The sequence below is a fragment of the Pelodiscus sinensis genome, chromosome 2 (assembly GCF_049634645.1).
Source record: "Pelodiscus sinensis isolate JC-2024 chromosome 2, ASM4963464v1, whole genome shotgun sequence".
Taxonomy (NCBI): Eukaryota; Metazoa; Chordata; order Testudines; family Trionychidae; genus Pelodiscus; species Pelodiscus sinensis.
Window position 1 is genome coordinate 217758631 of NC_134712.1, and position 15921 is coordinate 217774551.

Genomic DNA, 15921 nt, shown 5'->3' on the forward strand with positions numbered 1-15921 from the left:
AGGAATGGCAATCTGCAACCAACAGGTGCTGTAATCACCAGTATCTGTAAAGGCCCAAGTAAATACAGTGATGGCCCACCAGGGGCTAACCCTGGTAAATAGGACCTGACTCATGGGCCGGTATTTGTCCACCCCTGTACTAGTCAGAGGTTATTTTATCTTCCTGCTATTAAGATACAGAACAAACATAGATTAATACAACATGAACCTTTTCAAAAAGGATCCATTAAATCTATTTTTTAAAAAGAATATATATTCTATATCTCAGTGTTTATAACAAAAGTGTACAGTGTTTATTTCTGTTTAGGGTATTATTTAACTTATAATGAATACATAAAAATAATAAATGTATGGTAAATGATGAAGGGTGTTTCTAAAATGCCAACATGGAACAACGCCAGTCATTAAGTATTCATTGTTTAGGTTGAATAAATAAGCCATTCAGTCCCTTCCTCAAGTAGATGAATGTTCATCCTTCTTCACACAAAACATGGGGTTAACCATGTACTACCCAAAATGGTAGCACATTAAGCCAACAGATTATGGGGATGTAGTATCAATTAAATAACTTATGCATCCTCAGTAAACAATTGAACCCTTGCCTAATAGGATCTTTCCCATCAGATATGGTCTCAGGCTTGGTCTACATTAGACCTGAAAGATCAGTTTAAGGAACGCAACTCCAGCTACATAGAATACTTAGCTGGAGTCGGCTTACCTTAAGCCGAACTTGTCACTGTCCCCACTGCAGGAGGCCAATGGGAGCAAATGCTCCTGTTGGTTTACCTTACTCCCCACAACTGCGAGGAGTACAAATACTGGACAGAGCTGTCCTCTGCATTCGATATATGAATCTATATTAGATCTGCTTAATCAAACACCAGAAGGTCAATCTCTGGCATAGAGAGTGAATATGTGCCCTCAGACTTTGTGTTTGAATTTAGGGCATGATTCTATGAGATGCTGAGCATCCTCAACTGCAGTAGGATATGATTATGCCTCACCTCACAGGATTAGGCTCCTGGCTACACTTCAAGTGTTTATGAAGCAAAAGAAAATAATTTGATTCTAGATAGGTTGTAATACAGCACTCATTATTGCAGCACCTGCACAAACACCAGAAAGACGTCTGGAACAAGAGGAGAAAGGTTTTTTTTGTCTTATCACTGACTTACCAGGCCACCATAATCATAGAGTCAGGAAGCAGACAAGTTTTATTGTCTGGATTTACAATCATTGGGTACAGCATGAGCTGAGCATCCACTGTCACAACAGGCCTTGCTCTACAAATGGGGGAGAGAAACAAACATCAATACATGCAACAGGAATAAGTTACTATCCAAATAAAAAAGGCCCATGAATGCAGATACAATTATCTTAAAGATAGCTGTTAATGAAGAGTCCATCAGGAGGACAGGAGTTTTGTTGTTGCTGTTCACTTTCCAGAAGAAATGAGGAATCTGTATGAGAGAAAGTGTCATCTATGCAAAAGGAGAGTTTTAATCATTTTGATAATTCTTCACAAAAATTACAAGCTAACAGGACAAGTCACTGAAACAGGACCTTGCATTTTCACTAGACCTAGACATAGATGCATGACTGTGCAGAAACCAGATATGTACAAGGTTCATTAAGCAAACACTGTTCCCTTCTCCCACCCTCACAACAATATCAATAACGCTTTGAAAGGGTCAAATCCTCACAGGCTCGGAAACCTCCACATTTCTGGATCCAACAGCAGCATTTCATAATTGTTTTACAACCTGTCATCTTTCTGCTATGGTTAAAAAAGGGGCATCTTCAGATTAGCTGTCTAATATAATTGTGTTTAATTCTCTCTGAAAAGATAATGTGATTTGGCTAAAACAGAACTTCTTAGGAAATGTGTTGAATCAGCCATAGGCTGCAACCTAACAGCTAGATCTTGAGCCATTTGACTTTGGAAGCCAGGAATAATGTTAACAGAAGAAGCAGCTGAAGACAGAGATACATGGCTGCAGAGGCGGTGTGCAATTGTGAATAACAGCCGGAGATTAATTAGTTACCCAGTAATTTAGATTAATTTATAACAGTGTTGGATACAGGGAAGTTTCTAAATCATATGTTCACAGAATATCATTATTGAACACTGACTTACAGGAATCTGATAAAAATAAATCACTCCCAAGATTTTCCCTTAAAAGTTTTAATCTACAACTGGTGTTGTAGTGTCAATTTTTCATTCTAACATCAGTTGGAGCCTCAAAAATGAAATGATTTCTTGCACTGCTATACATCAGGGTAAAACGAATTCTCACACAAACTTCAGTTTGTATTATTAAATGCAAATACCTGTCTTTGTCCAACAATACCAATTGCACATTATAACACAAGAGTTGGAAAGGAAAAAAAAAAGAGGTGCTCATAATATTAACTTGTTAAATGGCACAATCACTCTTTTGGGTTGCAAAAAAAATGTAGATCTAGACATACCAATTCTGATTCTCTATTACCCTGCATCTACCCCTGCAAAGTGGCTGCAAAACAATACCAGATCAGCATAGTAATACTTTATATATGGATTCCATGAGGTTCAGGGAAATGGTATATATTGCTGTAATGTGGAAACTGAGCTAATGCTACCTACGTGAGATTTTTTTACCTTTCTGTTTCTTAACTGTGAATGCCCATACATTTGTAACATTAGGGTATTATGGAGTCATTGGAGGTATATAGGGTTGGGGAAAACAGAAGCCTACAAAGAACCAGACAGTTTGGCAATATTTATGCTCCAGACTTCCCAATATTTGGATGGGCACAGTTTTCTGTGCAGCTGGATTAACAGAACAGCAGTAGACTTTGCCTTACATTTCTGACAGCTGTAAATTTATGTGTTTTAAATAAAAGCTCAGGATTTGCAGAAAATTATAGTATGCAGCAGGACACTAAAGACTAAAATTATAGGATCCTATTCATTAGTCACTGTGATTTTGCTCCAGACTTTGAATTTTAGGCATATTTATATATGTTTCATTAAAAGATTACATTGTCCCTCATAAAAATGGTTTTTACAGCAGTCTGAAAGTAGCAGTGCTTTGCTTGTCAGGTAGCTCACATCCTAGTATCACTAACTGGACAAGGCTACATAAAATCTAAAATTATTAGAGGATGCCATTGGCCATGGTAAGAAACAACTCTTCAGTCACATGTCTTTTTAAATTCTCTCTCATCAAGGACTACTTCCTGGCAACTATTGAAAGCTTTCATTTTTAATTATTTGGGACTCAGCTCCATTCAAAAAAGTGTGGTTACAATTTTTAAATGGGAAAAAATGTCTTTCCTTACCCTGCACCTAGCCTAACAAGTTGGTTGAAGGATTTGATCAGAATATAAGCTTGTTGGGTTGAGCCTGACATAGGTACTTTCAACCAAAATGGAGAATTTTTCTGAGACTGAAGAGCATGTAAGAAAAGGACTTACATCACTATAGAATATGCTGCTAAGAACATACTATAATCTAGCCATTTATTTACATACAGGGAAAAGTAACACTGAAATGTGAAAAAAAGATTGGCTGTAGATCTCCTGTTTAAGCTGTAAGACAAAGCTTCCATAGCAATTACCACATACCTGTAAACAGCTACTTTTCCAGCTCCAAATGCACCTACTATTAAATCTGGAAAAAAACAAAACAACTTTGAAAAAACTACATGCAAACCTCCAGCACAGTTTTGCAGCCTAATTCATTTATATTCAGAATACAGTAATGTAAAGCAAATGAGCTAACTCACACTTTCTGCATCATTCTACAAGAACATAGTGAGGGAAAACATTTCATATTTTTGCCATAATGGCATATTCATTCACCCTACATGACACAGAGTCATCCATGCCTCAAACTACTATTTCATTAAATCCACATATTTTACTTCAAGCCATTACCTATCTGTCACATGAAGGAGTGGCAAACAGATTGTCCACACAAAAAGTTGAATCTCATATTTATTTAAATTCATGCTATTTAAATCATTTTTTTCCTGGTGACCTCTGATCTCATCCTGATTTTTGTATTGAATTGTATGTTTGTTAATTTAGGTATTACTATACTTTTATAGCTTCAGAGGGTATACTTTTATAGGAGAAAGTAAATTTTAAAGTTTACATTTTAACCATGAATTTGGTTTAACTTGAAAGGGAGGTCTGTGCTTATAAGATACTCAACAGTGGCACCCCCTCTCTCACCCTCCCCCTTCTGGAAGTCACTTTAATATACATTAAATTAATTTAGTTAAGCCGGTGCACACATGGTATGTAAGTCTACCTACAGATTCTGTGTTAGATAATATATCCATGCAAAGCACTCTTGGGTAGATTATTTTTATACTGGATTGACATTACTGGAACTCAAGTGGCTTCACTTGAGACTACACTTCAATGGAGGTGGCCTCTCAGTGAAAAACGTGTGAGCAATTTCTCCCCTTTTGGCATTTAGGAGTCCTTTATGATAATGGCATAGTCAGACAACTCTCAATGGGTTCAAAGCCTGGGCAAGGAGAACCTGAAGAGAAGTTTACCTCCTTGGTTAAGATGTTGTAAAATGTGACAACACAAAACCTCGCCTAAGATCTTCTATGCAATTGGGTTCTCTTACTCTCACAATAAACCAAATGGATTTAATATAATCTATTTCTCAAGAAGAAACATGGGATAGAAACAGCATGCTATGTCACAGCTAGAAAAAAGACAAGTAAATTAGACAAATAAAATAGAGGCTTCATGGATCTTATCATCTGTTGTTGCAGGGTTGCAAGCTCTGGTTTAAGTTAGAGCATCTGATTTCAGAATCTGAGCTTCCATTGTAAGAAAGATGCCTCTAGCCTTCATGGCTGCAAAGAAAAATTTGAAATGATGACAGATGTCTGCCTGAATCTGCTGAGTCTGAGAACCAGTCTACACCAAAATCTTACACCAGAACAGTCCTGAGAGACATAATTATGCTAACTCAACTCTGGTTTAGATAATGCTACGTCAGTGGAAGAATTATTGTGTCAAGCTAAGTACTGCCTCTCAAGGAGGTGAATTACTTACACCACTGGAAGAACCCCTTCTCTCAGTATAGTGAGTGTCTACACTCAAATGCTATAATTGTACAAATGCAGTACTGCAGCTATACCAGTTTAAGGGTAGGCATACCCTGAAACAATGCCTTTGAGAGGAATGAATTGCTCCGCACATTAGAATGGAGTGTTAACTCTAAAACCCACGGCTCTGGAGAACTGCACCAAACACCATCTAAACATAGGAATCTATGTGTGGAAAGCCTTGTTATCTTAATTTCTTCATGAGATAATACATGCCAAATCCTCTGTGCAAGTGAGCAGAGGCCTCCTTCCCCCCACAGCCCACTTGAAGATGAGGAATAGTGGTCTAGAGAAGGATAAGACCCATGCTGGTGAAAAACATATATTGGTAGGCCTCCAGCAGCCTAGCAGATTGCTTGTGTGAGGACCCCAGAATCTACCAACTTGATCAGACAAGTAGTATATCAAAGGAGTGGGGCCATGCCATGGGAGCAAGGCAAAGCAGGCTCCCTTTGAGGGCTGTACTTATGGCTCTGGATTGTGCTGATTTAGGGTCTGCAACTCTTTCATTGAGTAGCCTCTCATCCCCTAGACCAAGCTGAGCTCAGCTCCACGGGAGAATCTACCGCATCATGACCTTCCCCAAAGAACTTGAAAGGGCATGATTGTTAATTGGCAACATAGGCAAACATTAAAAGAGCTTATTGTATTAACGGTGATCTATACATTAGTCTAAAATAAGAATAATAAAGATGATGTCACTGTACATTCACACATAATAGTTTATTGGAAAGCCCATTCAAAATCTCACTAATTATAATGCGGTCAGTCTATTATAATGCTTAAGTTCTGTTACACTCTCTTTCATTGTCATTTAGGGCCCCGTTCAACTCTTATAACACTCAATGGAAAGAACTTTTTTGACACTGATGGGAGTTGAGCCAAACCCTTCATTTGCTAAGTAATAGTTATGAACATTCATAATGCCAGATTCATTTATGAGCAGTAGTTTTTAAGTTTATTGTGTGTTGTCTAAAGGAAAAGCCATTAATCATTTCTGTGAAACATACGTGCAAGATGTCCAAATTATCTGAAGTCTGGCAACTTTCTTTTCCTAAAAATAGATGGAAGTTGTCTTCATTGCCTGCTCTTTTTATTGCTACATATGAAATGTCACTGATGCAAAGGTTACTAGCTGAAAAACAAATGTTTGACAAGGCAATTGGAATTTCCATAGCAAAAAGTAATCTTAACTAACTGTCAGGATCATTTCCAAATGAAGCCTGAAGAAAAACATTTGCAAGCTGGAACATAAGACTGCATCTATTTCATTAGTTAGGGTTTGCTTTCTTTTTTCACAAAGGCAAGTCGCTATGGCCCTAATTAAAAAAAACAACCATCTAATAATCAATAAGAAGTACCCATTAAAATGTTTTTCACTTTAGTTCCAACTTCCAAAATTGGAATTATGGCAAACCCCTGAGTAATACCCACAGATGAGAATGGGAGTTATACATATATGAAGAAATGATCATTGACAAATCCTCCATGTGTTCCCATCCTGTAAGGTGCTGCATTTCTCTGACAACCTCTGAATGGGCTCTGTTTCCTGTGGACTGCTCCTATTTAAATACATTGGAGCCAGAGCATGCTTGTTCGAAGCCAAAGGCACTCAGCATCCTAACTGAAAAATATTGCACATCTATTTACAAATGCAACATAGTTCTCCATCCTATAGCTATTCAACAGGTATTTTATGAAGGGGGAGTATTCCTAAGATACCTAGTATAACTTGCAAAGGTAAATATTAAAATCCTCTCATGGAATACCCATAATAGGCACATTAAGAAGGGAATTCATCATTTTGTGAGTTCAGAACTAATAATTTCTCCCTCATTTTGGATCCAAAATGTCCCAGCTCCCTTCTCCCTTGATCTCTACCTCTTCCCAGTAACTGGGACACCCAAGCCTCCATTTGGTGTTTCTGAAGGAGTTACACGTCCTTTCCCACCATTTCATGATTTAGTAAAACTGGCAAACCTTCTCTACACAGCATCAGGAAGGGCAGTGAGATAGCCACATTGCCTATGTTGTTTCTTTGAGGAGAATCCTCACCTGGAACAGCTGCTGCCTCTCAGAGAAGTAAAAGATTTCTGCAGATAGAATCTTGTGCCTCTTGTGGCAGAACACAGCCCTGCCTTGCTGAAGTCACAGGATGAATGATCCATAGAACTAAAATGCCTCAGGACCTCATTGAACCATAACTCAGAAACACGCATCAAGAGATTCTACAGGAATTTCAAGGGGCATTTTTCACTGAGAACTGTTGTGATAATTGGCCTACACATTTACCCTAATGGTAAGCTCAGCTGTAAAAAGTGAGTGTAAATTCATGAATTGTCACAATGGCCTGTCATATAAAACAGTTTACAGTGTAAGAAGGAGACAGAAAGACTGAATTCATTTAAACAGAAAGGGTTTTACTGATACTATTCAAGGACTATGTTTATGACTGGTAAATAAGAGAAGCAGGGACAGAAAATCAATGAACCAAAATTAGTGTGTTGGAATTAGGCTTATTGGTGGACAAAGTAATGAGAAGATGATCTATTCCATCCAGCACTATCTTTCTGGGTTCTTAGAAAGAAAAAGACTTTCAGGGAAAATTAGCAGAAGCTGCAGTTGTGTGCAGTGAGCTTTATTACCATAGTTCCATCCCCATCATCTCTCGGGATCCCAGACCACCTTTGCCTTAATCCTGAGATATGTCCTGACCAGATCAGGCCAGAGAGAGGGGCTCAGATGGCACTGCCACCTCCAATGGCTTCAGATAAATCTTAGCCATTGCTTGGGATGCAAAACAATTTCCCCTCCTTCTTCCCCACATACCCTTTTTTTCCCCACTTCTTTCCCCTCTTTCTCCTTTCTGTTTATTATGAGTCTAGATTAGCTGGTCAAGACTGCATGTTCTGCAATCCTGCTATGAGGCTGTGACCAGGAAGAGGCAACTAAAAGCAATGCCCTAAACAGCCCATTACTGGTACAAGTTTGCCATGTCTCCAAGTGGCTGATAAGAAGATATATTTTTCCAGCAGTAAGGTTGCCAGTGAAAGTCAACACCAGAGACAGAAGCTCCATTTACTAGCTTTGCTGTTCTTTTCTTTCCCTTTTTGTGTGTGTTTTGTCTTTTAAGTAACAGGATCAGACTTTAATACCACCATCAATAACAGTTCCAGGCCATCTCAACTAACTTTTTCTCTTGTCCCCAAAAGGATAGCTATTACCATCTTTGATACCATCTAAAATGTTGTCCAACCAGGGGTTTTTTTTTTCCTTTTACAAACTCTCTCCAGCTAAAGGGAAAGGGAACAAGAGATGTTGTTAAAATGAAAGCCTTATTTAATACTTTACATTTCAAATGCTTTAATTGTTTTCCCTTCTTTCCTGTATTGTCAATAAAAAGTTAAAAGGCCTTTTAATGATGTGTTTGCTATGGCACTAAGCACTCTGAGGTCTCTGCATAACAAAATCCTAAACCTTGTTTAAAGTTGGACTGTGACTGGGTTATGACCCAGTGACCTTTGACTCTTTGGGTATATAAACTGCATCTAAATTAACACAACAGAACCCTTCAGTTTAGATGAATGAAACCCAAACGGGAGGAATTTACAGAGTTTAGTCCTGAGACAAGCTCTCCCTACATGAAATTAGGTATCAGTGCAAATGAATAATTCAAAGGGTTTTGCAGAAATTAAACAGCCCTAATTATTTCCATGGGAAATTTTCATTTTGCTCCAAATAGAGTTTAATTCTGCAAGAACTTATATGGTAAAGAGAAGAAAAAGTCCATCTGCTGAGGTACATGACAGGACAATTAACAGATACACAATTAGCAACCACACATGGCAGAGAAAGGTGAGCTGACACCTCCACCAACATCCATTTTCCCATCAACGTGCTAGATGATCTGAAAGGATATATGTGGCAGGATGGAAATATGGCATGGTTTGTGCAGTGGCACTGGCTATGTCTACAACAGAGCTGGAAGACTGTAATTTGCAACTAAGCCAAGGACATGGAGCTGCAGTGGCAGGGGCACGCTATCCCAAGAGTACACTTAGGATTTCAGATTACATCGTACGTGACAGTGAGCCTGTTCCCCTGCTGGTACCACAATGACTATACTTCCAGTTTTAATGGTAGCACAGGATTGCTGGCCACTTTAAGGTGAGACTGGGCCCTCTTACTCATGATAAGCAAAGTTAAGAAGCCCATGGAGCATGAGGTTTGTAAAGTATATTTATTTCCCTTTATTGGTGTTCTCTGACTTAACTTTCTGTCAGTTCCTTTCAGTCTTAAATGAATCCTGTTACTGACTAGGATAAATATATTTTCCTGAGCATCACTGAATGAATAATATTGTAGGTCATTAAATCCCCCAGAACAATTGTGAAAAAAAGTCTATCTGTAAATTAAAATATATATCACTATTTAATCTTCAGGAAATTGTTGCCTTATCAAGTGCTTAAATCAATCAGTAATATGATGCAAACCAATTATCTGCTAAAGGCACTTTAGTTCGCTCCCTTTGGTGGTAGAATCCTTCACACACTCCTCACCTTCCCAGGTCTCACTCACACACTGTATAGCAATCAAAGCTAATGCAGAGTTAGTTTATCTTTCTTCTTTCTCTCTCTCTTCCTTTTTGCCTTCTGTAATTTTCCTGACTTGACTTCAAAATATAATCATCACTAGAGTACAATGCTGTGATGTTATTGGCATATTGCCTGTTATATTCAACAACTTTTATATCATGAAAAAAATCCCAGCTTTTAAAGAAAGAAACTTGAGATTTTTCTTTCCTGCTGTTCAAGTTAATGCATTTAGCAGATGGCACTGTTAACGACTCATGTTTTTAATAAGATTAAACTGGATTATTGAATTTTAGAGAGAATTTTGTCTGATTATCACAGCCTTGTAATAACATTTCTTTAAATGTTTCTAGAGACATTGTTTATACTATATATAAATCAATCTTTAATGTAATAACTGCACCCAGAATAAGGAAAGCCTAAAGAAGTGACTAATCCAACCAGAGCTTACTAGAAGAAATAATCAGGCCCAATTAAATTGTACCAGAATAAAACTGGGGTAAATCTGAGTAGAAAAGGCCCACGACTTCAAAAGGATTACCTAGACTAATGCGGATTATTTATACAAGTATTCAAATAATGTAATTTACCCAAGCAATAAACATACATAAATGCTATGCATCAAACTACTTTGTTAAAAAATGTTTAAACAGTTCTGGATGACAAATACATTTGAAAATGCTACAATCTTAAAGCACCACAATCTGCTTGAGGAAATTCCACTGGCTGAAAACAGGTTGAATAAGTTATTCTTAATAAACTATTTGCTCTGCTATAATTATCCAGCAAGTGACTCAACATATGCCATGCTGTGAAGACAGAAATCATACCTATTGAAAATGCATGAGTTCTATAGAAGGATATATCTACACTTCACACCACTTCAAGGGGCGTTCCGTGTATGTACCTGCCTAGCCTCTCTAGCAGCGGCGTAGATAGCAGTGTAGGCAGGGAAAGGCTCCAGCAGCTAGAATACTGAAGGGGAAAGTTTCACCAGCTCCCTTCTTCTGAAGACCTTCCCCACTGCAAGAAAAAGCTCCAGCTCTGCAGTGACAGTGAGGTAATACTTCACCAGCTACTAGATGCTGGAAGCATCTCCCAATGCAAGGAAAGACATCAGCAGCAGGGAGGCAATGAGGAAAAGCTGCCAACTCTCTGCTTCTGGAGCCCTTCCCTGATTCAGGGAAAGACTCTGGCAGTGGAGGTAGGGGCAGGGAGTGAGAAGAGACTCTGATAGCTCCCAGATCCTGGAGCCTTTCCCTTCTGCAGGGGAAAAGTTTTGGCAGAGGGGAGGTCTAGGAATGGCTAAGCCTTTTCCAGCTGCTTCCCTGCTGTCAGAGTCTTTCCTCACCGCAGTGAAAGATTCTGGGGGTGCTGATGAAGTTTTTCTAACTCTCTCCCCATACCAATAGATATGCATCACAGCATGGACACAGCCTGCTTTTTCACTGAGGCCTGTAGCTACAGGTACACTGCACACCACTGAGGCTATGTCTACAATGCCATTTTTTTCGGCAGAAGATATGTAAATTGTGCTCTTATTTGCATATCTTCTGCTGATCCTTTTTGCGGAAGAGGTTTTGCCGCTAAAAAGCCCCGTGTAGACGGAGTCATTTATCAGAAAAAACTCCTTTTGCGCAAGAACCTGTAAACCTCATTTTTTTGAGGAATAGGGGATCTTTAAAAAAGGGTTTTTTTCCGACAAATGGCCGCTTCTACACAGGGCTTTTAGCGGCAAAACCTCTTCCACAAAAAGGATCGGCAGAAGATATGCAAATGAGAGCACAATTTGCATATCTTCTGAAGAAAAAAAATGGCAGTGTAGACATATCCTGAAAGTGGTGTGCAATGCAGAGCTAGCCTTGGAGAAGAACCAGCAAGATATACATCACCACTACCTACATAATCACTGATTCCAAGCACTCAACAGGGATTTCACATTTTGTATTTATGGATTTCTCTTGCTTCTGTCAAAATTGAATTGCTCTGTTTAAGAAATGAAATAAACCATAGTTCAGAAAGCAGACCTAAGGAGGGATTCCTCCCCTGCTTTTTTGCTCCAAACCCTTTATGACACATAAAAAGCTTGGCATGGTAACAGGGTGGCTTGACCTTTTATAAGGACTAAAAAACTAGTTATGAAACAGGCACACCTGAGCAGAGATCAGGTGATTCCCCTATAAGAGAAGTAGGAAACCACAGGAAGGGTGGATGCTTAGGGAGAACAACCAGAGCAAGTTGCGGCAGACACTGCAGAAGAGCTACAGTGAGAATCAGACCCATCACAATAAGTTAAGGGTGTGAGCCCAGAAGCTGGACACTTGAGAGTCAGGCAGAGCAGACTCTATGGGTTAAGAATGAAGATACTGCAGCCAGGTTGCCCTGGGAGTGGCTGGCTGAAGCAGCAAAAGCTCCAGAGAGGAGGGCCTGAGAATAGGAAGAGAAATTGTGTGTGGACTTTAATTTGGGACCTGGAGTTTTATTTTGAGTTTATTTTATGTCAATAAATTAGACTATTAGACTAAAAGCCATGTAGAGTTTATTTGAGGAGCCCAACAAGGGAAACTGACATGAAGAGTCATTTGTAGAGCTGCTTTGAGGCCACATGTGGAGAGCCAGGGAGAGTGCCACACACAATCATGGGCCCCTAAAGAGCGGGAAAATATGTCTTAAAACTACATAGCTCCCCTGCCTCATTTGTGAGTTCAGCACTGCACCTCATAGAAGTTCAGCACAAAAATCTCACCTGCTATTCCTTTAGGAGTTTACTCCATAGTAATTTAGTCATATTTACCCATAAACTATGTTTTAAAAAACAAACTTTTTCACGTCTTCCAGTCTTGTCCACCACACATCCCCAGCGCCTCTTTCCTGAGCTACACAGGATTAAGTCCAATGTATTTGTATTGAATGAAAGTCAATGGAGCTACTAATCTTGATAAATACCAATGTAAATAAAGTTAGAATCTGTTTCTATAACTTCACCTACCAGAAAACAAGTAGTCAAAAAGAATGGGCAAGAGAGACTACAATAAAGTCAGCAGCCAATCTAATTTCCCTGCATTCTACTTTTTTTTAAATCTGGAAGCATGAAATTATCTAACAGCAAGTCTATTCTTTCTATGTTTTTATTTTATTTATTCTCCTTTCCAGCATTGTTGTCCAGAAGATACTAGAACACAAGGGCTACATCTACACTGGCATGATTTTCCGAAAATGCTTTTAACAGAAAAGTTTTCCGTTAAAAGCATTTTTGGAAAAGCACGTCTAGATTGGCAGGATGCTTTTCTGCAAAAGCACTTTTTGCGAAAAAGTGTCCGTGGCCAATCTAGATGAGGTTTTCTGCAAAAAAGCCCCGATCGCCATTTTCGCGATCGCGGCTTTTTTGCGGAAAACATTACTGTGGTGTTTACACCTTCCCTCTTGCGCAAATGATTTGCACAAGAGGGCTTTTGCCCAAGTGGGAGCAGTACAGTATTTCCGCAAGAACACTGACGATCTTACATGAGATCGTCAGTGTTCTTGCGGAAATTCAAATGGCCAGTGTAGACAGCTAGCAAGTTTTTCCTCAAAATCAGATGATTTTGCGGAAAAACTTGCCAGTCTAGACACAGCCACTTTGTAAAGATGATAAATAAGTTGGAGAGACTGTATGAAGTCACTAATTGAAACACGAATGCTAATGAACACTTGGTTTCAGCACTGGTTACTGGCAGCTATGGAATCATAAAAGTACACCTTCCTTCCTCTTGCTTGTCAGGATCTTGACCTCAATTCCATCGAGACACAACAGGAAAACCTGGACAATGGAAGGAGGGGGGGAAATGGGTGAATGGTTGGTGTACTAGAGGGCACTGAAAGGTCTTGACCAGTCTTTTATCTTCCAATATTGGATCCAGTCTCATACATCAAACCTCTCAGTTAAACGAGGTCCAAGACTCTGATTTCTCATCTGATGGAATGGGTGAGTCTCTCCTTGAAAAATCATGTGGAGAAGCAGAAATTGCTTGCATCATGATCCATTTCTTTTGACAGTTAAACAACCTTCCTCTTTCACATTTCAGCTGACTCTCCTGACACGGGTATGAATAGGGTTTGGTGTGCTCAACCATGAAAGAAAGAGGAACTGAGTGCCACAGAAGAAAAACTACCAAATTCATGGGAGGACACAATAGAATTCATGCTTATTTGCTTCTTCTGAAGAGCTCTGGTTTCACTTCTGAATCTAGACATGGACGAGAGGCAGACCATAGGACTGGGAGTCATTGGACCTGCTGTCTATTCTTGGCTGTATCTATTCTTGCTGGGTGACCTTGGGCAAGTCACATTTTCCTCTGTCTCAGTTTCCCCATCTATAAAATGTAGCTAATGAAACAGACCTACTATTAAGAACAAACAGAATCTGTTTAAAGGGATTTGATCTCTCTCAGTCTGTCAGCAGCATTCTTTCCCTCTATTTTGCTTTTTTTTCACAGCCTTCTAGGGCTTCAAACTAAGATTTAGGCTCTGCTTAATTCTTGAGCAGATGTGCATTAAAGTGCCCCCCCTAAGTCTGCACTGTCCATGAAAGGGCTGGCTAAGATTGCAGTCCTCTTATCAGTGGAGCACAGAAACTATTTCCTGGCTATTCTGTTGGGGCTGGGAGCAATGGGCAGCTCTGCCCTGTGTCACTTGGGCAGGATACTGCACCTGTAAAGAGATACAACAGTATGAACACTCCCCTCTGCACAGAGAGCTCTCGGAGGTGATCTGCCATAGGATGTCAGCAGTGCTTCCCAACAGTTCCTCACCACTCTCAATTCAGGGCTGTCTCTCCCAGGCACAATCTAGCCATGCAAGACCAAGGATCCATTTTAATAAAGAGGTGATTCTAGGCACATGCCATCAGAAATTATTCTAAGATGCAAGGCCAGATTGCTGTGAAATTATAGTTATGAGATTATTCCCACATTTAATTGTGCAAGCAGAATTATTCTGATAGCATCACTTCCCTGGGAATAGAGTCCAAGGGCCATGTTTAATAATTAAAAACTCATCTTCCTTGTTGAAAGGTTAGACAAGTTCCAGTATTTTAACAGACTTGAAAATGGTAATCTTGTTAGCTTTAAGAGTAACAGACCCTATACCAAGCTGGGTGAAGACAGATGGCCATTGTGTTGAGGCGATTGCTAATGAGCAGGGAAAGACATCCTGTATTTATCTGTTGTGCTGACAGCGTTGGAGGAAAACAGATAAATTGGATTAGTTGTCATTCAGTAGTCTTCCATTTTGTTATGAAAAATGAATCTTTAATATCTACACTTTGTGTATTTGTGTATATGTAAAAGTGTTTTTGGAGAGTACTTCTAATCTTTGCTCTCTGCAAAAATTATTATACCTTTTTGATATTAAATAGGAAAATTTCAAGCATTATGGTTAAGATTCTCAAAGCAGTGCAGGAGATATAGCCACAATTATTTACCATTACTTGATGGAAGCCTCTTTCAAACATGTGCTTTACCCAAACACAAATTATGTTCTAGTCAAATGAGTTATTCGGCTCAATAGAGATAAGTAGATTAAATTTGAAAATATTCAGTTTCTATGATAAAAAGATCTGAAAGCTTCATACCTCTCTATTGAGTACTTTAATTATAGAAAACAAGGTTACCTCCAACATTCTGCACACATGAATAAAGAACTCTTTTACCTGGGTCGTGCCTACCTCAAGAGCTAAAAAGGCTGACCCATTGGCCAATGACAAGTACAGAGTCACATGTATGAATGCTCATTCCACATATTAGTCTCCATAAATTAGACTAACTAATCTCTTGAAACTTATGGAAGCAAATACTTGCCCTCCAACATTTTCAGGGTAAAGTTGTTCTAATATTTAACAGTTTAGATCTTTCTGGACTGAGGAGTAGATGAGCTGCTTCTTTGACTGACAGTTGTGGTTTTTTTCTTTTGCCCTATTATTTTCTGTGAGGTGGAGTTTGCAATTTTGGCAGTTGACTGTAGTATTGAGGGAAAGTTTGCCTCTAATAAACACAGTTACTTGTAAGCATTTTTTTCCAGACAACTCACTCATGTAATAAAGAAACCCCAACAAACTATCACATACCAAAAACATCTGATAATAGAATTCATCAGGTAGAAGCACAAACCCAAAAGTGATACTCAGGGAAAAACTAAAGAAATGTCAAATGAACTGAAGATCCAGGTGTGCT

The 15921-nt window shown here is 39.0% G+C and overlaps 1 protein-coding gene across 1 annotated transcript in view; it reads right to left on the reverse strand.

Moving 5' to 3' along the window:
• The window catches only part of ITGA8 (integrin subunit alpha 8), a 175997-nt gene that overhangs the window by 103128 nt on the left and 56948 nt on the right, over positions 1 to 15921 (reverse strand). Inside the window, exons 14-15 of the mRNA XM_075922446.1 lie at positions 3610 to 3655; positions 1176 to 1283 (exon numbers count right to left, since the gene is read on the reverse strand). Of these exons, the coding sequence (XP_075778561.1) occupies positions 1176 to 1283; positions 3610 to 3655 (154 nt within the window). The remainder of the gene's footprint in view (positions 1 to 1175; positions 1284 to 3609; positions 3656 to 15921) is intronic.